Source organism: Peromyscus leucopus, chromosome 5 (genome assembly GCF_004664715.2).
Source record: "Peromyscus leucopus breed LL Stock chromosome 5, UCI_PerLeu_2.1, whole genome shotgun sequence".
Classification (NCBI taxonomy): Eukaryota; Metazoa; Chordata; class Mammalia; order Rodentia; family Cricetidae; genus Peromyscus; species Peromyscus leucopus.
The window spans coordinates 91,696,852-91,719,944 of record NC_051067.1 but is presented as its reverse complement, the minus strand read 5'-3'; the positions used below and the strand labels follow the sequence as shown (position 1 = coordinate 91,719,944).

General features: G+C 45.5%; 1 protein-coding gene across 5 annotated transcripts in view; it reads left to right on the top strand.

Moving 5' to 3' along the window:
• The window catches only part of Slc10a7 (solute carrier family 10 member 7), a 227,547-nt gene that overhangs the window by 185,239 nt on the left and 19,215 nt on the right, over positions 1-23,093 (top strand). The window contains exons 8-11 of one of the 5 annotated variants that reach the window (XM_028892891.2): positions 8,960-9,125; positions 10,003-10,054; positions 11,801-11,910; positions 16,425-16,498. In XM_028892891.2, coding sequence (XP_028748724.2) covers positions 8,960-9,125; positions 10,003-10,054; positions 11,801-11,910; positions 16,425-16,498 — 402 coding nt within the window. Of the gene's footprint in view, positions 1-110; positions 2,784-8,959; positions 9,126-10,002; positions 10,055-11,800; positions 11,911-16,424; positions 16,499-23,093 lie in introns of those variants that run through there. The other 4 variants (XM_028892893.2, XM_028892892.2, XM_037206148.1 and 1 more) reach the window with 4 other exon arrangements.

Sequence of the window (23,093 nt, the reverse complement as noted above, 5' to 3'; positions counted from 1 at the left end):
TCTTAGGTAAAGTCAGGACAGGTGAGGGAGTGAACGAAGAAAGACTAAAAGTGCATGGATTCGTCATTTCCATCCTTTAACTTTTTAATTAACATAAAACCGCTTCACAGTTGGCTGGCTACATAAGAATCTGTGAACAGACTCGAGCTGGATTCGAGAACCTTCTTCAACAACAGGAACTCTTCTACAGTGCTTCCTATGATATTGTTCGATAACTTACTTGTGAGCATGCATATGTAAAACGAGGGTCTTTGGTTGTTCATTTGTGGTTTAAATCAAAGGAAGCTACAGTCATAAAGACTAGAGTTTACTATACGAATGAATGCAGTAGGTCTCAGAGAAATGGTACCTGAGGATGCCCACCCCCCTTTTTTTCCTAGATGACCTTGGTCAAGTAATTTAATCTTCCTAGCTCTCATTCACAATTTATTAAATATTATAGCTACAGTACCTCTCAAAGTATTGTTGTAAGGGTTAAATGAAATACTGATGGGTGTGAAGTTCTTGGGGTATCATCTGACACAAGTGAACGTACAGCTTCAGTCATTGTCACCGTTGTCGTCGTCGTCGTCATCATCATCATCATGATCATCATCATCAGGAAGCTGCCCTTTCAAACTTTGTCCATAACATGGTATCCATGTAGATGGTACTGAGTACTGTTTTCAGTGGGGTTCTGGGGCAGGGGGTTCTGAGACAGGTTCTGTGCAGGAAGTGTACAGGGGTGAGGGAGGCATGGTGGGAGAGTGCCTTCCCAGCGCAGGCTCCCCCTGCTGGCATACAGAGCTCTGGGGCTGGTCCAGCCCCTCAGAGCGAAGAGCACACAGTCTCCACACTTTCTCAGTCACTGCAGGCTGGCCTCACTCACACTCCTAAGGAAGGCGAACAATCAGAAGAGGTAGTTCTGTGCAGAGCACCAGAGCGCCCACTACACACACATTTAAAATTGAGTTTACACTTAGAAAATAGACCAAATTTAGCTTAATTGGGGTGATTTAACAGCAATCAAAGATTACCATTTAATTAACTACAAGCTAACAGTTGAAAAATATACCCCCATGCCAGTGACATAATGAGGATTCTGAGCAAACAATATATCCCCTGCTGCCTCTGTAGCCTTTGCCCCATTTCCTACCCCTGGCTCACCAGGACCTTTCTCGATTTGTTCACTCCTTCTGATAGAATGCCATCCCGTGCCCCCTCCAGTTCATGACTCATTTGACTTTTAATCCGCCTCTCCTTTGAACCATGTGATTTCCCTCCGGTTCATCACTGGCACCTTGTTTGATTCCTGTCTCAGCCCGCTCATGATGTTGAGAAGCCATGTTTATTTTGTTTCCCGTTACATTCCAAGGCTACAGGCATTCAGCAAATGTATGCAGAGTGAATGACTGATAAGAAAACCAGATTCTGTTTCCATGCAGTGTACACTTTGTCTTGTTGAGGCGAAAGCACACCTGCCTGCCCCATGTCTCTACTGTGGGCAGTATCATGTTCCCCATAATAACTTGCAACACGTAATTCTTCTCCTAGTGGATGTTGGAAATATCTATGAAACGATAAATATTTGGCTTATCACATATGGACGAAAACTTGTGTACCCACATAATTCAGTTTTTAAATGTATAGAGTGCTGTCTATCATTTATGTAAAAAATCAGAGAGAATATGGATTGTTACATTATTCATCCTATGTGTGCCCCATAGTAAAACATTCAGTAAATTATAAAGTAGTGAAGACAGCCAAAAAGTAGTGAGAGCAGGTTTTTTAATTATTTTTGTCACACAGTATATTCTGATCACAGTCTCCCCTCCCTCATCCCTTCTCAGATCCTCCCCAACACCCACCCTCCAACTCTACACCCAACAGACCAATGAAAACAAACCAACCGGGATCAAATACGCACGCGCGCGCACACACGCACACACACCATAAAGACACAAAATAGGAAACCACAGTAGATAGGCAAAAGTAAGGTTAAAACAATGCCTAGACAAAGCATTGTGAGACAAAACATCTTCACAAATACTGACGGGTTGTCCGTCTCCCACTGGGCACGGGGCTCTGTAAGTCCAGTGATACTCCATTGGGGAAAACTAATTTTCCCTTTGCGAGGGGTGGTCAGCTGGAAATAACTTGTGGGTTAGGGTGAGGGCTTGCGTCCACTTCCGTCTCAGCGCTGGGACCCCATCCGGCTTTGGCGTGTACAGACCTCATACAGGTAGCTTTCCATTACTTCCTCTTAGGTGCCTTGGCAGCTTTATGTGATACGGGAACCTGCACACTTGCGTCTCTGTCCCTCTTGGAGTCTGATCTTTGGAGTGGTCAGTCACTAGCACTGCACTGTGCCTCAGCCTTGCCTGCTCCTGCTCCTCATGTCCTAGCCCTACATCCAGAAGTCACTAAATGGCACCCTTTCTCTCCCGAGGTCTTTCTCAACTTGGCATCTGCAAACACCACCCAGTGTGGGAGAGGGCAGCATACCTTAGTCATCTTTGTCTAAGTCCTCGCCCTCCTGAACCTGTTCTCTGTCCTGAATGTCGCCAGTTCCCACCCAGGTCTCCCTGCCTCCAGGTAGCCAGAGCAGTGAGCGCTCACGGTGCTCCCCATCGTCACTCCCTTGGCCCACACAGTGAGTGCTCACGGTGCTCCCGTCATCACTCCCTTGACCCACACAGTGAGCACTCACGGTGCTCCCGTCATCACTCCCTTGGCCCACACAGTGAGCACTCACGGTGCTCCCGTCATCACTCCCTTGGCCCACACAGTGAGCACTCATGGTGCTCCCTGTCATCACTCCCTTGACCCACACAGTGAGCCTCATGTCTCCTTCATCACTCCCTTGACCCACACAGTGAGCACTCATGGTGCTCCCTGTCGTCACTCCCTTGGCCCACACAGTGAGCACTCATGGTGCCCCCATCGCACTCCTTGCCCCACAGTGCACTCATGGTGCTCCCGTCATCACTCCCTTGGCCCACACAGTGAGCGCTCACGGTGCTCCCGTCATCACTCCCTTGGCCCACACAGTGAGCACTCACGGTGCTCCCGTCATCACTCCCTTACCCACACAGTGAGCGCTCACGGTGCTCCCCATCGTCACTCCCTTGGCCCACACAGTTTGGCTCTCCCTGCCTCTGCTCTTTCCACCACGCCCTTTCTTAGCTCCTGCCCTGCCATACTATGCAGTCTGTGTCCTCTCCTGTAGCCCCAGTGCAGACTCCGCTGTGCAGTGGCCTGTTCTCACTCCCCTGGCCTACACTCAGCTCCAGCTCACCACGGTGGACACAGCATGCGCTTACCAAGAGATGATCGTGTGTTGTGAACCAGAAGCAGAGAGTTTTTCTTCTTAAGGTTTTCGGCTCCTGTCTTACAAATCTGTATTTGCTGAGTGTGTCAGTCAGCCTGAGTGGTGAGTCCACAGGCCCCCAGGTGTATTCAAGAGCATGCTCAGCAGTAGTGTTTAAGCTATATAAAAAGATAGACAGAGATAACTTTGAACGCACCCACGGCAGGCCCAGCACTCGGTTTCCTAGGTTGCCATTTGTTCAGGGTTATGTTTTTATGTCTGTATAGTAACTACTAGATAACAATGATGTCTGCTTTCCCACAAATCATCTGCCAAACATGTCTCTCTGATGACAGCTGAGCTAGACACCCATCTATGAGTACAGCAGAACATCATTAGGAATCATTTCATTGACTCTCTTTGCCAGCCAGTCATGTTTGGTTCTGTCCTAGGCCTCTGGGGTGAGCCTCCTGGCCCTCAGCAGTGACCGCCCACTCAGGGTATGCGGCTCCAGCCGAGCCAGTCATTAGTCGGTCTTAGTAATAAAATGTCAGAATTCTGCTTTGGGTTCTGTTCCTGGGGGTGAATTTGGTTCTCTGTCTTTGCTCCGAGCAGGGCTCCCTTCTGGTTGAGGTCGCCAGCCTGGTGTGCATGTTGGAGATGCTTGCTTTGGTCTGCTAGCCCTCCCTGCTGTGCAGGGGCTCTGGGGCTTCAGGAGAAACGAGGACCAGGGCTTTGTACCCTGACAGTGTGGATGGGATTGGTCTTTCCCAGTTTGTTAGGAGATGTGTGCTTCTGCCAGTTCTTGATGAAGGAAATTTTGTGCCATTATGGTGTTTTCCTTCCTTCCTGACAAGCTGTCCTCCAAGTGCATGAGGCAGATGCTTCCTTTATGCGTTGTATTTAAGGATGATTTATGAATAAACATTTATGAAACTGAATTTCTGTCACCTTTCATTCTTTTTTTTTTTTTTTTTTTTTTTTTTTTTTTTTTCGAGCAGGTTTCTCTGTGTACTTTGCACTTTCTGGAATCACTTGGTAGCAGGCTGCTCGAACTCACAGAATCCCCTGCTCTGCCTCCCAGTGCTGGATAAAGGCGTGCGCCACCACCGCCCGGCCACCTTTCATTCTTTTCTATCACCCTGGTTAGTTTGCAGAGCAGCGCACTACAGCCCACCTTTTCTCTGTATGAATTAACAGTTTAAGGCATATCTGCATGGTAGCATGTGGTCTCTGGTCTTTCCACTCATGATTTGCTTCAGTTTCCAGTCGGCCGGTCCTGTTAAATGGGCTTTAACTTAAGCTGCAGTTAGTGTTACGAATTCTCTATAGTTGGCATATATGATGCTGAATTGGGTCTGAAATGTTTTCAGTCTCTCTTTTGCTTCATACAGCTGCATCGTGCTGGTTCATTGTCCTGTGGGATGGAATGTGCTGTCAGCGGAGATAGACACTGCTCCAGCCCAGAGCCAGAAGGGAGACTGACGGTCACTTGCCATCCACAGGCTGTTTGTAAAGCGTATTCCATTCACTTCATTACTCACCCATTGCTACAACTATTGTCACAGCCCTTCCACGGATGAACCACCAGGAAGTTAAGGGATTTATCCAAGATGTCAAAGGAAGGAGTGGAGCCTGGATTCAAGGTTATGCGTAACCTGGCTTGAGTCTATATACCTGAGATGGGGTGCTCTCAGCACACAGAGCATATTCCTACTCACCAGGTGACTAGCTTTTTATAGTCTACGCAGGCTGTCTGGGCACTCTGTCTCTGTCGTCAACTGTATCCCTAGCAAGATGTCGGTAGCATTGTCCGGAGAGTAGAATGAAGGAATTTTTCCCAAACTGATGCTTTTTACCACTTTGAAATGGATTATCACTAACGGATGTTGATTATTCCAGTTTATTATTTATTTATACTTTTTCCAAAGTATGCTAATATTATTTTAAACCTAATCAACATTTAATAAAACTTTTTTTTTTTTTTTTTTTGGTTTTTCGAGACAGAGTTTCTCTTGTGTAGCTTTGCACCTTTCCTGGAACTCACTTGGTAGCCCAGGCTGGCCTCGAACTCACAGAGATCCGCCTGCCTCTGCCTCCCGAGTGCTGGGATTAAAGGCGTGCGCCACCACCGCCCGGCTTAATAAAACATTTTAAGAGAATGTTATAAACATTGGCTTTAATACCACCTGTCTTACAATATCCATTCAACAAGATATCAATAAAGAGACAAGCCTCTTTATGGAAATATATGAATTCATTGCAATAGAAGGGGAACATTGGAGAACCTGAAACCACCATGAAGAGAAATACATTTTAAAGCTCAGGCTTAACGTGAAGAATTATCTCTCATGTGTCCTTACTCCAAACTTAATTTATAAATGTAGAGACAGAGTAGAAAGAAAAAGCAAGGAAATACATTGACCAAAAAGATGAAGAAAACCAAAATGATGAATATTGCCCTCCAAGTTATCTTGGTATATCAACATTTTTCACCTAAGATGTGTCACTTTTACTGGGTTCCAATTTGAAGTCATATTACAGCTGATATGAAACAGCTTATTGGAAATGCAGTCAAGTTTAATTTTCCCATAGCCGTTCCTGCTACTTAATTTAAAATAACGGAAATCAAAGTATTAAAGATGAGACAATAAAATGAAAGCCTTCCTGTGGGAGATTCACACACACCCCTTCCCTACTGGGAAAAGCAAGTAAGCTAATGAGAATTCATCGCTAAATTGTTACTGCCTGAGTTTCTCTGAGCACTGAGAACAAATGAGCACAGTGTAAGGTCTAAACAGATATACCTGGCCACCTCACCTGGGTACCTCTTCCCACCATCCTGAGTGTCTTTGTTCCCGAGAACTCTCTGGTGGGACAGTCTCAGGGTGCAGTGATCTCTCAGCCAAGCTTTGGCTCTTGTAGGGTCTCTTCAACTGTCGATAAGGCAACAGTCTGGAGAACTTTTAGACAATGCAGCTTCTTAAGGAACAGAGTATGACTGTGACAAAGGTAGCTGGTGACTGAGGGATGGGGCTTTCTAGAGCTGTGGCCAGGCCACGTCTGTGAGGTACGTGTGCCGGCGGCTCTCCACTCAAGACAGCACAAAGCAGAAGCGGCAGCTCTGGGAAAGGCTCTGTGGAGCTGGAAAGAAAACGCGTGACTGGGGAAACGTGGCCAGATACAGTGACCCTAGAAACGCTGACTGGCAATCTGTCCCTCAGGGTTGTCCCTGCCCTGGGGGTTCATCCAGCCCCCAGCTGTAATTGATTCATCAAGATTAAGTATCCAGCGTTGATCCAGCGATGTGTTTGGGCTAGGAGGATTCTGACTGAGGAGCCCTGTTTCTTACCATATTGAAAGCAGACTCTGCTACCACAAGACCAAGTGCCTTGTAATGAAGTTTTGAAGAGACTATTAGGTTAACTAAATCAAATTACTGCTCATAATGTTGATTGATGATTAGAGATATGCCTTGGCTTTAAGGTGGCTTTGGTTTCCAAGCTCTACCCCCATTCATTTTTATTTGTTTATTTTGTCAGGTCGGGTGGGGGGGTGTGGCAGTGAGAGAGGTGGACGTGTTTACTTTGGGAGTTGGGATCATACATTCTAGTCTGTTGTAGAGAGGGGATTTGTATGATTTTAACTGTTCTGTATTAGAGTAAGAGTAACTGTTGTCACAGATGTCAATTCTTTCCCTTTATTTTAAAGCAGCTGGACGATTTAAAATTTGAAGACTGTATTTGACATTCAGTGTGTTATGAAATGACCTAAATGAAGTCCCTCGGCAGCCTTCTTACAGCCACCCATGGTGTCATGTTTGTGTGAGAGCCCGCTCACCACCCATGATACCTCACACACTGCTCTGCAGAATTCATGTCCTGTACACTAGTCGATAACGCTGGGCAACAGACCTGTTCTTATGTCTACACAGTACATTTTCAACACTGAGAAAAGAAATGAACTCCAGTAGCTAAGATAAAAAAGTTTGAGAGCTCTCTCTCCTTCCCCGTTCGTATTTCAGTGAGTCAGTCGGTCATTACTTTAATGTGAGATCTGCTTTCAAAACAGATCCTAAGCATTGCCGCTCAATCTGTAGTGCTCTTTCTTACCTTTTGTGCCCACAACACGCAGGCTTGAAGGTTGTGTTCCTGCGCCTGTTACCAGGTGATTGATCAGCTTTCTGCTGAGACTCTTACCTGATACAGTCAGTTCACTCGTTCCTTGAGCTGAGCGAAGCAGATTCGGGAGTCATTCACCAAAATGTCCAGTCAGGAGAGTGCAGGAGCCGCCCTGTGTTAGCTCTGCGGGGACAACCTCTGGCAGAAGCCTGAAGCCGTGGATAGAACTGAACCCAATATAGACTTTGCTCTGCACATACAAATACATACACACATACATAGGATGAAGTTCAATTTACAAGTTATGGGCAGTAAAAGATTAACTACAACCATAATAAAATATAACTATAACAACAAACTATAATAAACTTTACTCACGACTCGTGACTTTCTTACTTCTTGAGTTTTGACTTGCCACATTCGAGGTGAGCTTGCGCACAGGTGCTTGAAAGTGCAGGAAGTACAGCCGTGGCCAGGGGAGATGACGGGAGCCTGTTTTGTGTTACAGCCATAAGGCGGCTGTGCCCCATTGCGAGTTTCGCCTTTTTGATGACAGGATGTTGCCCTCCACCTTTCGGTGGTTCCATGACCTCATTACTGCTAATGGATCCCTGATAACTCGCCTATTGTGAAAGTTTCCATTCATTTATTCAGGATAGTGAATGAATCAAAACTTAAAATTTCTCCACTCTCATCCTTATGATGGACTTGTACCACTCCCTTCAGAAGTGAGAGGAGACTTGAAGCTGAGTGGCCGACTTTCATGGCCAAGCAAACAGTGTCACCGATATTCAGGCTGTCGTGATTTTAAGATCTGAGTTGGTCTTAAAATAAGAAGATGCTGCATTATAACTTTTGTTTCAGCAGTCCTTTTGTAGAAAAGTTGGGGCAGGTTTATTCATTTTTAAGTATTAATTTTAGAATTCTAAAAGCGTACAAATGGCATTTGTCTTTGGATTCACAAAAAAACTCTAGATATTCAGATGTGAATTATTTAAACTCCCACAACACATGCACTTTTGCTTTTCAAGCATGAGTTATAATTTAATTAAAAACTTCTGGTGCATTGCTAGTGCTTTAAATATTAATATGTTCCATGGATCACTTTCGATTATCTACTGTCTTGAAATTCTTGAAGATGTCAGATTTTTAAGATTCCCAAAGTCGCACTTGGAATTGTCTGTTGAGGCAAAGGGGACTGTGATAATTACACACATCCATTAAGATTAGCAGAGGAGATAAACTTGGGGGAGGCTTAATGGGCCTGTCTCAGTGACAGCTAGCAAAGAGCATTTGGCGTGATTAAGGATGGATTTGAATGCGGTTGAAAATCCACTCTCATTATGGACACCCAGTGGAAGTTGCACCACAAATACTGAATTCCCCAGAAGAAGAGCAGCGAGGCAGGGAAGCTTTGAAGTCCATTGTGGCCAACATCCAGATTATTCCCTTCCCATTCTGTCTTTGCACTGTCAGAATCATTTTGTGATGCCCAGTTCCACTCCCTACATCTCAGAGAAGAGGCGACCTGTTGGTCTCTGTGTTTCAGATTGTCCGCAGATACATCAAGGACTGGCTGGAGAGAAAGAAGCCCCCCTTCGGCGTGGTCAGCAGCAGCGTGCTCCTTATGATCATCTACACCACCTTCTGCGACACGTTCTCCAACCCACACATCGACCTGGACAAATTCAGCCTGGTCCTCATACTGTTCATAAGTAAGTGGGAGACGGGAGTCCTGCTGACCCTGGCCTCCTCTGCGGTGTTGTGAAGCAGTCCATGCTCTTGGCTGTATTGTATTTACTCACTGACTCGATCCTCTCTAGATGGGATTTAGAAAGACACCAGCCCCACATTTGTGATCTTAAGCTGCTCTGCCTTTGTGTTCCGTGCACCACTTTCTGATCTACAGTAATTCGTGTTAGATAAGAGAAGCCGTAATGTGTGTCAGGGTCACTCAGTATGTGTCACAATTCAGTAAGTCACTAACTTAACTTAAACTCAGTTTGATCTCTTACAGTGATTTCAAAAAGATTTATGACATATGACATATTGTACATTGATAATAATTCAGCTGCATTGGATAATATGTAAACGTTCCCATCACAGTTTCTAATGAAGTTTATATAAAGAAATGGCTCTTTACTTTTAAGGAGCAGCATACTCTAAATGTCAATAAGTATTAAAGCTTAAAAAGCAACTTTGTATTCTAGTGGTCTTATAATTCCACGCACGATTTTTATTAATATTATAATAGCAAATAATCTTTTATACATCGAGGTGAGTTGTTTTGAGATGTACATTATGTATACATTTGTGCTGTTCAGCTCCCAGTATAAGCCAGTTCTTTTCAATTGAACAAATGTGATCATCAAATCTAAGTCAAGGGGGGTTCTCGATCTCCCCGCGTGCTGCTGTGCCGGGCAGTGTCTGAGAACAGCTTGCATCCACACGTTTCTGCCTGTCAGGTCAGTTGTGTTTGCGCTTTAGTTGTTTCTGATTGCAGCAAGTTCTAGGTGAGCCCAGCAAGCTGCAGGAGACTTGGATGGTGCCGATGCCCACTCAGTCCACCGTCTTCCTTTGTCTCTTCCTCAGTAGTCTCCATTCAGCTGAGTTTCATGCTCTTGACCTTCATCTTTTCCACACGGTAAGTGGTTTGGTACGTCCTCTCAGCCAGTTATTGGGCTCCTATGGCTGGGTTGTCCTGTGTGTCCTTCTGTCTTGCTGACCGTTTTCTCAATGGCTCGCTGGAAGCTTCCTGCTGACACTTTGAGTTGAGACCCTCTGGCTAGGCTTTCTCCTGTGTCCCAGCACTGCTATTTACCTTACCGTGTGGATCTCGTCCTTGACCGGTTCAGCAAGACTTAAGGACTCGGGATATTTAAAATGGAATTACTCTGTTTTCTGAAACTTCCCTTTCTTCTCTTATGTTTTAATAAAAGCCTGGTTTAGTTAGGGTTTCTTCTATTGCTGTGAAGAGACACCATGACCACAGCAACTCTTATAAAGGAAAACATTTAACTGGGGTGGTGACTTACAGTTTCAGAGGTTTAGTCCATTATCATCATGGCAGGACATGGTACTGGAGAAGGAGCTGAGAGTCCCGCATCTTGATCCACAGGCAACAGAAGGAGTCTGCCACACTGGGCATGACTTGAGCATATATGAGACCTCAAAGTCCACCCCCACAGTATCATACTTCCTCCAACAAGGCCACATCTCCTAATAGTGTCACTTCCTGTGGGCCAGGCGTCCAAACCCGTGAGTCCATGGGGACCACTCCCATTCAAACCACCACAATACCTTTTATTTTTAACAAATTCATATATATAAACAGTCCACCCTCTCCTCCTCCCCTGCAGCAGGCATTCCCTAACACATTCCCCTTCCTTTCATGTCCTCTCCTTTTGGGTTTGTGTAACCCACTGAATCCAGTTAGTACTGGTTTTGAGCATGTTAGGACATCTGTTGGCTGATCTTAGCAGGCAACCGTAGCTTCAGCAAGTTTATGAGCATGACGGCCGGCGCATGACCAAAAGGTAGTTTTCACAGCTCCCTTCAGCTCTTATGGTCCTTCACCTTTTTGGAAAAGCTTCCCCGAGCCTTATTTTATTTATTTATTTATTTACTTATTTGTTTGTTTGTTTATTTGAGCAGGGCCTCCCAGTGCAGCCCTGACATTTATCCATCCATCCATCCATCTATTGATTGATTGATTGATTGATTGATTGATTGATTTGAGCAGGGCCTCCCAGTACAGCCCTGACTGACCTGGAACTCGTTATATAGATTAGGCTGGCTTCAAAGTCACCGAGGTACCACACGCACCCATTTTTTATTTTTCACGGAACCTCTATCTCCAGAGTTACTCAGACATCATTATTTTGTAGATAGTCACCTGCTTCTGTCGTATATATTCTACTCCCAAGTCCATTTTCCTCATCCAGGCTTTCGGTGCCGTGATAGCCCACTTCAACTTTTCTTAATATTTCTTTTGGCTTCCAGCGACTTGGTGTCCCAGTAACCACAGTCTTGTTCCAGTGTCCCCAAAGCTTAGCCAGGACCTGCAAAATTAAGTTCATCTTGTAAGTGTGTTTTGCAATTGTGAGAGACCATGTTCTTTCATGCTGCCTAAGCTTTAGGTTAAGGTAAAACCTTCATTGTTTCCTAGAACCACCTCATGCTTTCATGCTTTCTCATTTCTGTCTCTTGCTGAGACTGTCCCTATGTGTAGCTGGCTCTCCATGTCCTACACCATCTTTTCTGCCGTGTGTGTGTGTGTGTGTGTGTGTGTGTGTGTGTGTCACAAGTTTCACAATGTAGCCCAGGCTTGCCTGATGTTCACTATATAGCACATGGTGGCTTTAGACTCATGGCAGTTTTCCTCTCTCAGTTTCCCAAGGGCTGGATTACAGACATGCACCACCATGCCAGGCTCATCTTTCCTGGTCTTCAAGACTTACATTAAATGCCATTTCTTCTGCTGCTGGTGGGATTCACTCAGTACGTATGACTTAAGCCTGTGGAATGAGGAAGATGTCAGAGTGTCAGGCTCACACTGTTCCCAATATGCACACACCCACATACAGACACACACTGTACTCAATGTGCACACACCCACATACAGATACACACATACAAATAATTTAGAATAATAAAAATAAATCTTATAATTGATAATACATCTTTCCCGCAGAGTATTTGTAAAGAATGTTTAGCTGAGTTTTCCAAGTTCACACAGATACATACAAAACATGTTACAGTTGCCAGGGCTTGAAACTGGGTCATCATCTCCACTGGGGTCTGTTTCCTTTTCCTACTTTTGCATCTTTCTTACTTGTAATTGATGAAATCTGCCCCCCCCTCTTTCTACCTCTCCTGCTTCCCCCCCCCCTCCCAGTTCATTTATTCCCTACCAGCTCAGTAAGTCTAGAACCAGCCTGGGCATGAAAGAACCTGCCAGTGTCCATATCCTTTACTTGTGTCGGCCACATGCAGTGCCAGGCTGATGATGGGGATGTAGTATAAAGCCGAGAGAGACCCAGCTTGGAAAATGGAGCTTCCCGCCACCCCTTGCTTTCTAATTAGCATTTCTTAGGGTTCTTGATCTGGAATGTTACCATGTTAGAGAGTACTTAAAACTAATTTATCAGTGATTATTCTACATTCCCATTTGTCTGTTTGGAGACAAATGGGTCCAAAATCCCAATACCAGACTCATGGACTTGGGCTTCAGCCCTGTTCAAGAGGCTTGTAATTTGTGTTGCTTTTCTATGAAGAAAAATGGAGACAGTGTGTCTATCCTAAGAACACAGAGAGAGCTCAATGATCACTTCATAAAGCCCCCTGCATAAAGACCCAGCGCCGAGTGAATCCTCAGGGAACGTGGGCATGCTAGGACATTGATGCCGTCACGGTGGCTTCTGGTGTGTGGCAAGGAGTGCTAGCGGACAGAGAGTCAGCTCGTGGGGCTTTGTGATGAAGTCCAGCCCCCTTCCCCTGTCACACTTGAGTCATCCTGCAGGTCAGCCACAGGGAGTGGTCCGAGCTGTCTCTGCCGCTTCGGAAGACTGTCCCCGTTTCATTTTGTGTTGATGTTGAACGCTTTAGGAAAGGAAGCAGCAGTGTTAAAATGTATGGAAGATACTTAGGCTGCTGACTGGGTAGTCACTGGGTGATTAAAGAGAAGGGAGTGTGTGTGTCCTGTTGTCGGCCTCGTACCACAGTCCCGAGAGGAAGAGGCAGGGCTGCAGGGAGGAGAAGGGGGACGTTTGGAGGGAGGCGCCTACACCCCAGAGGTCTGGGTGGTTGTTAGTGCCACACAGCTGATGACAGTGAGGTCTTCCTTTTGAAGAGGCAGACAAAGGCTAACAGAGATGCCGTCCCTCCAGCACATTCGACAGCACTCTCTTCTCTGAGGACCTCTTCTGCCCCACCTTCTCTGCTTCTGCTAGAGAAACTTGGCATGCCTTCCTCTGTGGGTACACAGGAAGACAAAAGAAAGATTACGTGGAAACCTCTGATTGAAAGCCTTGCTAGAGAGAATTCTTAAGAAACCAGTTGGGAAGAAAACGAAATAATCACCTGGGGGGCGCCAACATGATCAAAAGAATGATAAAAGCAGGATAAAAAGAAATCAATATTAAAAAGAGATAAGGTGGGGCTAGGAAATGAAAGTAACCAGCACGGTTGTCTTAACCCGCACACAGATGCTCGCCCTGGAGACGACTGCAAGTCCTCACTGCTTCCCCACAGTGACCAGGACGCTGTGTGCCGTGCTCTTGTGTCTTGATGCCACGTTCCTCAAAGTGTGGACACGGGTGGGCTGCTGACCAGGCAACTGCTCTCTCCCAGCCATTAGATTTGACGTGATTTTTTTTTTATTTATTTTGTTTTTAGTGGCTTCGTTCTGAGAAGATAAGGTGATCCCAGAATGTGGGTCAGGTTACTTCCTACTTTGTGACTTTGGGTGTGCTGGGCTTCTGGTCCCTCTTCAGAGAAAGTAGGGCAGGAATGCCACCTCCTACAGTGGTTCTGAGAAGACACACTGGATGCAATGTGCTTCGAGCAGTGCTCAGTGGCACCCAGTGCTGTGCTCACTCTCAGGAGTAGAGGGCCACCCGGGCATTTGCCTGCGGGTACTTGCCTCAAAATCCACACCACATAGCCTGTCACTGGATAGCTGGAGTCAAGCCAGTCCCAGGAGAGGGTAGATTTTAAGCAGAAACACTTGGTGTTCCCACCCTAAGACCCTGCCCTCCCTCCTGCTGACGGAGTTGGTGCTCTGGACCACAACACTGCTCTGCCCCACACAGCCCAGCTAGCTACAGTCTCCTTACCCGAGCAGAACACAAGAGTCACCCCACCCCACGGATCCCTTGAGCCACACTGGAAGTTCCGGTGAGCGTGGGGCCGCTCCTGTTAAACCGGAGCCTGATAAACCCACTGGAAACGTGTTGTGATCTGAACAAGAGCGGATACCAGGCAGTCTTGGGTTCACTAAAGGGGAACACTCCACCAAGCGTCTGTGGGAACATCCCCAGAGCTACACATCCTGCAGCCCAGGTGTCCGTCCCTCCCACAGTCTGCCTCCCATGACAGGAGCCGCTCCTCTGTTTGCGCTCGCCTTCACCATTTTCTGTTCTTTTCCACACAACTTGTTTTTCTGCTTTGCTTCCAGCTCAGAAAAAAATAAGAAACCACATTGGCCCCTTTTGTCTGGTCCTCTTGGGACTGTTGGGAGACCCAGACTTGCCAGTTTCTTCACAGTGCTCTCTCTCCCCTCCCCCTCTCTTCTTCCCTTCTCGTCCCCTCTCCCTCCATCCCTCCCTCCCATAGTCCCTTGCAACTTTAAACTCACCACATGTGCCACCAACTCTTGGACCCCCCAAGCCCAGTGCTGCCTCTTTCATTCTGTCCCCATTCATGACTCTGTGCCTCTCAATCCAGAATGCTCCGAGCTCCTAATGTCCCATAACTTCTTCCTCTCTGTAATAGTTATGACAATAAACATGTCATTAATATGTCATAAGCACTTGCAATGTGTAAATTCCTAACAAACATTTGCATTTATCCTCACAGAGGTTTCAGATCAAGTGCTCTTGTCCCCAGGCCTGTGCTCTCCAGCTCTGGGCAGGGACACTACTTGGAGAAAGGTGATGGCCATTCTGGTCATTCCAACTCCATGTGGCCGTTTCTTGCTCTTCTCCGGCTCTTCTAGCTCCCACTTAGACCATGCTCTCCCTCTTCGGTCTTGGCTTGTTCTGTTTGGGTGATAATTTCTGAAGAACAAATCTGATCACATGACTCAAGGGTTCCCACTTGCCCCATCTTCAAGTCCACACCCTGCTCACAAGCCAGTTTTCCTGAAAATGAACTGCATGAAGAGCCTGTTCTTTGCCAACTTCACATTGTGCCAGTCTCGGGCTATAGGTTTCCCATCCCTAACCCCCAAGAGGTTCTGTGTGCTCCACGGTGGTATCCCACCTCCTCCAGGCGACAGGACATTGTTTTCTTCCAACGGCAACTCCTCCTCCTCCCCTCTTCCCCGTCCTCTCCCCTCTGCCCCTCTTCCCCCTCTTCCACATGCAGTGTTTATGTGTGCTCCTACCCTGCCAGTCCCAGGTTTGCCCGAGAGGTCCCTCCCCATAGCTTACCACAGGAATGAAGGGTGAGGAATAAAGGGATGAAAAATGTTTAAGGGAAGAGGACGTGAGAGTCAGATGAGAGACAGACAGACAGACAGCCTTGTTGCATTCCAGTGCTACTCATCTGTGGGGAGCCCCACGCAGGGGAGACACCAGACCTCAGCTGATACCAAGAGAGACCTGGAGGAAGGCTGCCGAGCATGAGCATGCAAACCTTTTCAGAGCAGAGGAGACTGGGACCGTTGAAAATATTCCCTCGACAGTGTTCGTGGGGCGGGGTTAGGAGGGGCCTTAAAGCCTTCCCTCCAGTGAGTGTGACACAGGACAGAGGACCTACTTACGGATTTTTCTAAATAGGAATTAAGATTTTTCTCCCATCAAAAGTTACAAATGGAGAGCTAAGGTTACTAAGGGAAATGTAGACCTGTTTATTAGAAACCTTTAAAAATTGGGTCAGCACAGGTTTTGGGGACAAGCTCACTTAATCTGCAGCATATGTCCATGTACAGTTCACTTCTGGAACATTTTTTCATGCGCTAACTATTGTCAGAGTTAGCTCATAGCTCAAGGCACGGAGTAGGTACAGGAATTGGGGAAGGGTTTCTAAGATAGGAAGGGATGTTATTGTTGTTGTTGTTATTATTATTGTTTCTAGTTTTATATCATGGTTTTCTAAACCGTTGTAACTGGGCATAGGAACTTAGGGTCTCTAAAGAAAAATCCAGACAGAACTGTGCATTTTGGTCCGCAGTAACCTCTGTCACTAGGGTTGATAAGCAGGATGCTAACATGAAGATGGGCACATTTGTATGGGATATGCTTAGGTTTTCTTACACATATTTGTAAAAATCCTCCCTCTTCCCCCCTTAGGAATAACTCGGGTTTCACACCAGCGGACACAGTGGCTATCATTTTCTGCTCCACACACAAGTCCCTCACGTTGGGTAAGTGATTCACCAAGTTAAAAACTACGTATCACCCTAAATAATTCTGAAACTCAGAAACTTGTCAAATGGAGCGGGACCATCCATTCAGTTGGACAAAGAACAGCAGTCAGATGCAGACGGCCGTCGCTCTGGAGTACTCTCACTTGATCAAACCACTTGCTAAGGGCCTAGTTAATAATATAGGATTTAACTGGATTTGCAATCATGTCTTCAATTCTCATGAAAAATGATTAGTCCAAAATGTTAACCCAAGTTGGTTAGGGGTCTAGAAGACCTGTTTCTGAAAAAGCAATTGACAAAAACTTGCTTTAGAAGATTCTAGACATGCACTTGAAAAACACTGACTTCTCTGGGAGCTCAAATGAAGACGAGAATAATGCTATTACTCTAGTTTGGTGACTGACATTAGTTTGAAATTCATCTTTTAATATTATGTTGTTTTCTACAAAGGCATTTTAGCTATTGTGACTTAATTGGATTAACAGTTAAAGTGAAGTATTTTATTTAATGGAAAAGATTAAGAATAATAGTGCTAATGTCTACTTAAGCTTATCCAATTTATCCCAATAACCCCTGAGACATCCCAAATCCATGTTTTCAGTCATTAAAACTCATTAAGTAGTCAGGAACTCTATTGCAAAATGCATCATTCATAAACTCCTTGGGCTTGTTGGGGTGGTACGTAAAAATTCAAATTAGAAATTCCTCTGCATTTGGAATGTGATTCACTTGAGAGAATGAGGAATCATAATGTTGCTTTGAATTTGCTCACATTAAAAACATTCGTTCGTCAACTAAAAAGTTGATAGATTTCATGTTTTCCTAAGTCCTAAACAAAGCTGTCTGGTGGGGTCTCTGCCAGTTCTGTTAAGTTTGGAAAATAATTTCAAAACTAGACACACTCTTTAAGGAGCAGTTTCTACGTACACTGAAGTCCTTGTAGTCACCAAGCTGAAGGGAAGAGCTTTGGGATCTGCATTCTAGCCCTGATGGCATGCCTCTTGTTAACATTGTGAACCTTGGCTTTGTGTTTCTAAAGTGGGCTGATGTCTGCTCTCAGCATGATTGTAAAACCGAAGGACAAACTGGGTCGTAAACGGCCAGTCCTGACACAGTGGACAGTAGAGTGCACTCTACAGAGCTTTCTAGAGGCTGTGAGGTGTCCTCTCACAGCTGACTGTGCTGCCCAGCTCTCAGTGGCCTCCCGAAAGTAGTACTGTTATTGCTGTCCTTACTTACGTTAGTTATAAATGTGTTATTATGCCCAGGGTTCCAGTCACATGCCCCTGTCATAGATTTTCCTGAAATAGCTGTTGACCTCAAAGAAAGCATGTCACATTCTGTCACCCATGTTGTTATGAATGCCAATGTGTGGCGTTGCAAGTCTTATAGAAATTGAAGGATGTGCCCAAAGGTCAGAAGGTCAGAGGGTTCAGATGAGCCATGTCTTAGAGCACATGTTTAACCATGGCTGTCTTGCCTGTCTGCAGTGAGCTGTTAAACCTGGCAGCATCTTGGGACTTGCTGTGGAGTGAAAGACTGAAGTGGGTGATTTCTGTTTCTCTCTGACCCTCTCTGAGCAAACGGCAGCTAGTTGAATGTACTGCCGGAAGCACCGGGGCATTCCTCAGGGTGGCTGGTATTTCTTTCTCTATAAGCAAATTTGTTCAAATCCAGACTCTTCCTTTCCCTTAGTCCTACGCTCTTTGCTCTTTATGTGTTCTGAAAGCTGATTTGCAGAAATAGTTGTTTGGATAGAAAGGATTGGATGAACTTGGACTTGTGTTTGCTTGTGAAGAGTTCTCCCAAGAAGTATGTACTTGGCTCTTCCAGTGATGGTAAGGCACTGTGGCAGCTAGTGACCACACAATGTAAACTTAGCTATTTTATACCCCGATTGGCCCAAGCTCTCTGAAACTAAAAGACCTAACACCTGGCCTGGCCTCGGCCTCCTCGGGTCTAAGGTGAGAGAATTTTAGTTCCAGCTCCTACATTCTGCCAATTGGTACACCTCAGTGGTGTTCCTTATCTCGGACAAAGCACCTTATTTCCACACACACCCAGGGCTGTGGGGTGATTGCTGGAATGGACTTGTAAAACCCAAAAGACTGCTCTACCCATTCTCACAAGATTTCTCTCCTGGTGGGCTGCTGTCCCAAGGGTGGCAGAGAATGTGCCTTCATCGTGACGCAGGCCAGACACTGCCAACTAGAAATAAATGTCTGTGCTGGACTGGAAGATTGGCACATTTGGTGTGAACAATACCACACTCTGGAAAGGGGACAGAAACTCAGCATAATGTCACCCAGAGTGGTACTGTTTGTCTGTATACACAAAGAAGAAATACCACAGGTTATAGTATAGCTGCTTGGCACTTCAGAAATACATCTTTCCTGTGGCAAATACTGTCCTAATATTTCTCCCAGTGATTTTATATTCATACAAACACATGAACACGTGATACCAAATAAAATACATTAAGAGAAACTTAGAAATTATAGTGTACTATTATACCTACCAAGGTGTAAGATTATTATTATAGTAATAATACATTATTGCGGGCCAAGTGGTACCCCTGTGACAGTGAGGCTTGGGACGTGTCCTCAGTACCCTCCGTGCAGTCACCTCTGGTTTATTGTATTGTTCTTGCCTCGCCCTGTCTTGGTCTCTTCCATGTACTCACATCTACACACGTGCTGAATTTGATTCATTGCTTTTATTAGTGCATTTGCCATTGATTGATTAGTTCTTCGTATTAGTACTTTTTCTATTGATTGATTGCAGATGAAGTGACTATTTGACCTTTAATTATGAGGCTTCCTATTGAAAATGACATTGAGCTATGGCTTCACATAATCCATCTGGAAAGCCTGACGTGATGCCATTCCCTGAGTTCGTTCACTAAGGCAGGAAGCCTGGAGGAAGTGCAGAGCTATCACTGTGCTTCATCTAAAACAATACCACAGGGCTTGTTTGCCATGCTCCTCCGACTCCAACTGGGTCGGAGGCAATTTCAAGACAGCAGTCCTTGCTGTGGGTTGCCATAGAAGCCAGCACACTCGCTGGTTCTTCTCCAGTTTGATGGTGATATTGGTATAATAACAAGAGGATCCTTTACATAGAGAGTTTGAAGAGTAGCTTGTAGCCTGGGCACGGCTCAGGCACGGTCGTGGATTTCATCAAGAAAGAGTAGGTCCCAGCTCTCCCTTGGACTTGGTATTTTACTTTTATTTATCGTTTTTCTCTCGGGGATTCAAATCACTTTGCTTTTCTTGAGTTTCAACGTATGTAGAAATGTTTCTTGCCACACCCATGAAGAGAATGATTTGGGATGTTTGAGGTCCTTATACAAGCATACATTTGTACTGGTTTGTAATTTAAGTAGCAAAATAAAAAGACATCATCTCAGACTGAGTCAACTGTTGAGAGTCAATAATGATAGTCCCAAGTTTTTATTTGTAAAAGCATTTCTAAATTGAATGCACTCTGTTTAAAATTTAAATTGAGAGTTATAATCAATGGCTTATAAATCCTATTTATAGACACTTGTATAGAAGGCAAATCAAGGCAACTCTTCCTCACATTGTCCACACGTCATTATGAACCTGTGGCCACTGCTGAGTTGTGGTAAGGAGTTACCAACTAGAAGAATCGAGTTTTTAGGATTCAGGAGAGAATGAGGAGGTCATATGCCTGATTCTAGGCTAGATCCAGCTCCAGTTCCTAGGATGCTAGTTCTCAAAGCTGGATCAAACTGTACAGCTGAGGAGACTTGGCCCCACTGCCGAAGTGAGAAGGTGTGCATGGCACCTGCGTTCTTCCAGCTTTTAGTTAGTTTCTGTAGGTCTGTTTCTGATGTTTCCTCTCTAAAATAATTTTTCCTCTTAGGTCTACAGAGTAAAGTTCTTGAAAGAAATGGTGTCTCACTGTCATGCAAAAGGAAATGCAGCTGTGGCTGCTGCCTCCAGAGGTTAATAGCATCCTCACAGGGCTGGGAAGGTGCCTTAGTGGGGAACACCCTTGCCATACAAGCTTAAGGAACTGCACTTGAATCCCCAGAACCCACGTAAAGCTGAGTGCTGTGGCATTGCCTCTGTAACCCAGTGCTCCTGTGGTGGGATGGAAGGTGGAGGAGACATGAGAACCCCAGGGGCTACTGGGCCAGCGCTCAGGACACATATCAAAGGCTGTTGTTCTCTGACCACGCCCCCTGCCCCCCCACACACCCCATGTGTGCCTCACACACATCAAGATTTATATATATATATATATATATATAGATTTATATATATATATATATATATATATAATTTATTTTTATTTTATGTGCATTGGTGCTTTGCCTGCATGTGTTGAGGGTGTTGGATCCTGGCGTTTCAGACCGTTGTGAGCTGCCTTGTGGGTGCTGGGAATTTAACCCAGGTCCTCTGGAAGATCATTCAGTGCCCTTAACCCCTGAGCCATCTCTCCAGCCCAAGATTTTTTTTTCTAATCCTCACACTGCCCAAAGAGAAACAAAGTCACAAAGGGATCTTTTATTCAACTTTAATTGTAAGCTTTTCAAGAATGGTAAAGAATGAGTTCAACCAGAACTGAAAACATGATTTGTTTGATCACTTTCTCAGGAAGATGTGGAATCAAAATATGGATATACAGTTCTGGTGCTCCTTACCCAAAGCTATCGGATTCTGTTTGACACACAAAAATTATTTTAACTGCCACAGAGCTGGGCAGCACTTTTTAAAGCAGTAGTCTATTGTGTGCCTGTTTTAAATTTTTTTTTATATTTTAAAAAAAGGCATACTTTAACAAAGTACATTTCTCAGAGTTTTGTGAGCTGTTTTGTTTTGTTTTTTGTGCCAAAATTGATGTCACTGGTTGTGTGGCTAGATTTTGTGGCCAAAATTTAGGAAACCCAGGGTTCTGTGTCCCAAGTGTGACATTCAAGATAAGGGAGCCTGTATGTGTTTATTCTTCAAGTATCATCACCCTAACACCATACCAGATACTGTCCCAGCTGACCAGCACCCTGGTACCCACGCTTCTCCTATTTTCTGTATCGGTGACCATCAAACATTTTATGATGGAGCCTACACTGGAAACCCACTTCACCCTGTGACTTAGAGTTGACTTTGCAGCTCATGAAATGGGTCTGAGGCCTGACAGCTGCTCCACCCCTCCCCCAAGTGTAACTGTGTAGCCTCCGGTTTCAGGTGTCCTCTCACTGAATTTCCGCTGAAATTTCTGACAAGGAACGAAGGAAGAAAGACAGTCTTTATTGCTATTTAATGTCAACTCTTAATGTTATAAGCTTTTATTTCCATAGTCAACTACGAAGAGGGGAATTGTACACACTGGTAGTCAGCACCTGTATACCTCGTGTCTCTGAAAGGGACGTTCCCTAAGAACTGGGGGGACACAGCTTGTCATCCTACATGTTGCCCTTTCCAGCCTTTTCCAAGGTGGCCACCGCCATGTCCTGAAACACCAACAAGAACCCGTTTCCCAAGTCTTCCTGCTCCTCTGTGCGTTCTTTGTCAGTTGCTGAGGGGTTTGTTTATCATTATTATTAATATTGAGAAAGTTTGCCTCCAGCAATACTAAAATGTGCATCACAGAACAGCACTGCTTACCATGTTAGACGTGAAGAATCTCACCCAGGAGATGCCAGTCTCTTGAAGTTACAGCTCTCCGTCTCAACTTACAAACGAGCAAGAAACAGCCTCCCTTCCAGAGTTGCATCTCCAATTATTTATTTGGTCGTGTCTCTTCCCTGAAGTTCCCTTAATTGAGCCAGACACTGTAAGCCAGGAAGCATACGTTTAATGACAGCCGACACCAGGCTTTATAGTAGAGGAAAAGGGAACCCGAGGCTGTGAAGCAAAGGGCATGCATGTCCCCTTGTCATCCCCAACTGCAGCCCCGTCCACTGCAGGAACGGAAGGTCAAGTGCCCACCGCTTCATCTGTGCGGCACGTGGTCGCTGCGACAAATCACTCAGGGTAGGAGATAGGAAATTAGACACAACTCAGAAGCCGGCTGTGCTGCGGCAAGCTGGTGACGCTGGGAACATGCATGGTGCTAGAGTGGCGATAGCACGTCACATCGGGCAGCTGAGGCCGTAGCCCAATCAGCAGCTCGCTTAAGTAAGCGTGAAGACGTGAGCTTGATACCCAGGACCTACTTAAAAAGCTGCTTGCAGCAGCTCACCCTTGTAACCTGGGGTGCTGGGGCGGTGGTGGCTGAGCCATTTTCTTCTCTGTTGCTGTGATTAACATCATGGCAGAAGCAACAGAGGGAGAGCTGAAGGGAAAACCCACAGTGGTGAGGAGGGCGTGGCAGCCAGTGGCCAGGCCAGAAGTCAAAAGAGCACATCTCACAGGAAGCGAACGGAGCGAGCTGCAAGTGTCGGGAACCCCCAGAGCCTGACCACAGTGAGTTTCCCTCCAGCAAGGCTCCCTGTGTGACAAGTTTCATAAGCTTCCTGTGTCTCATTCAGACCACTGCAGCAGGTTCCAAATTCCCGAGGCTTTCTACCCTAGTCAGGGAGCTCCAGGCCAGTGAGAGAGCCTGTCTCAAAAGATAAGGTGGG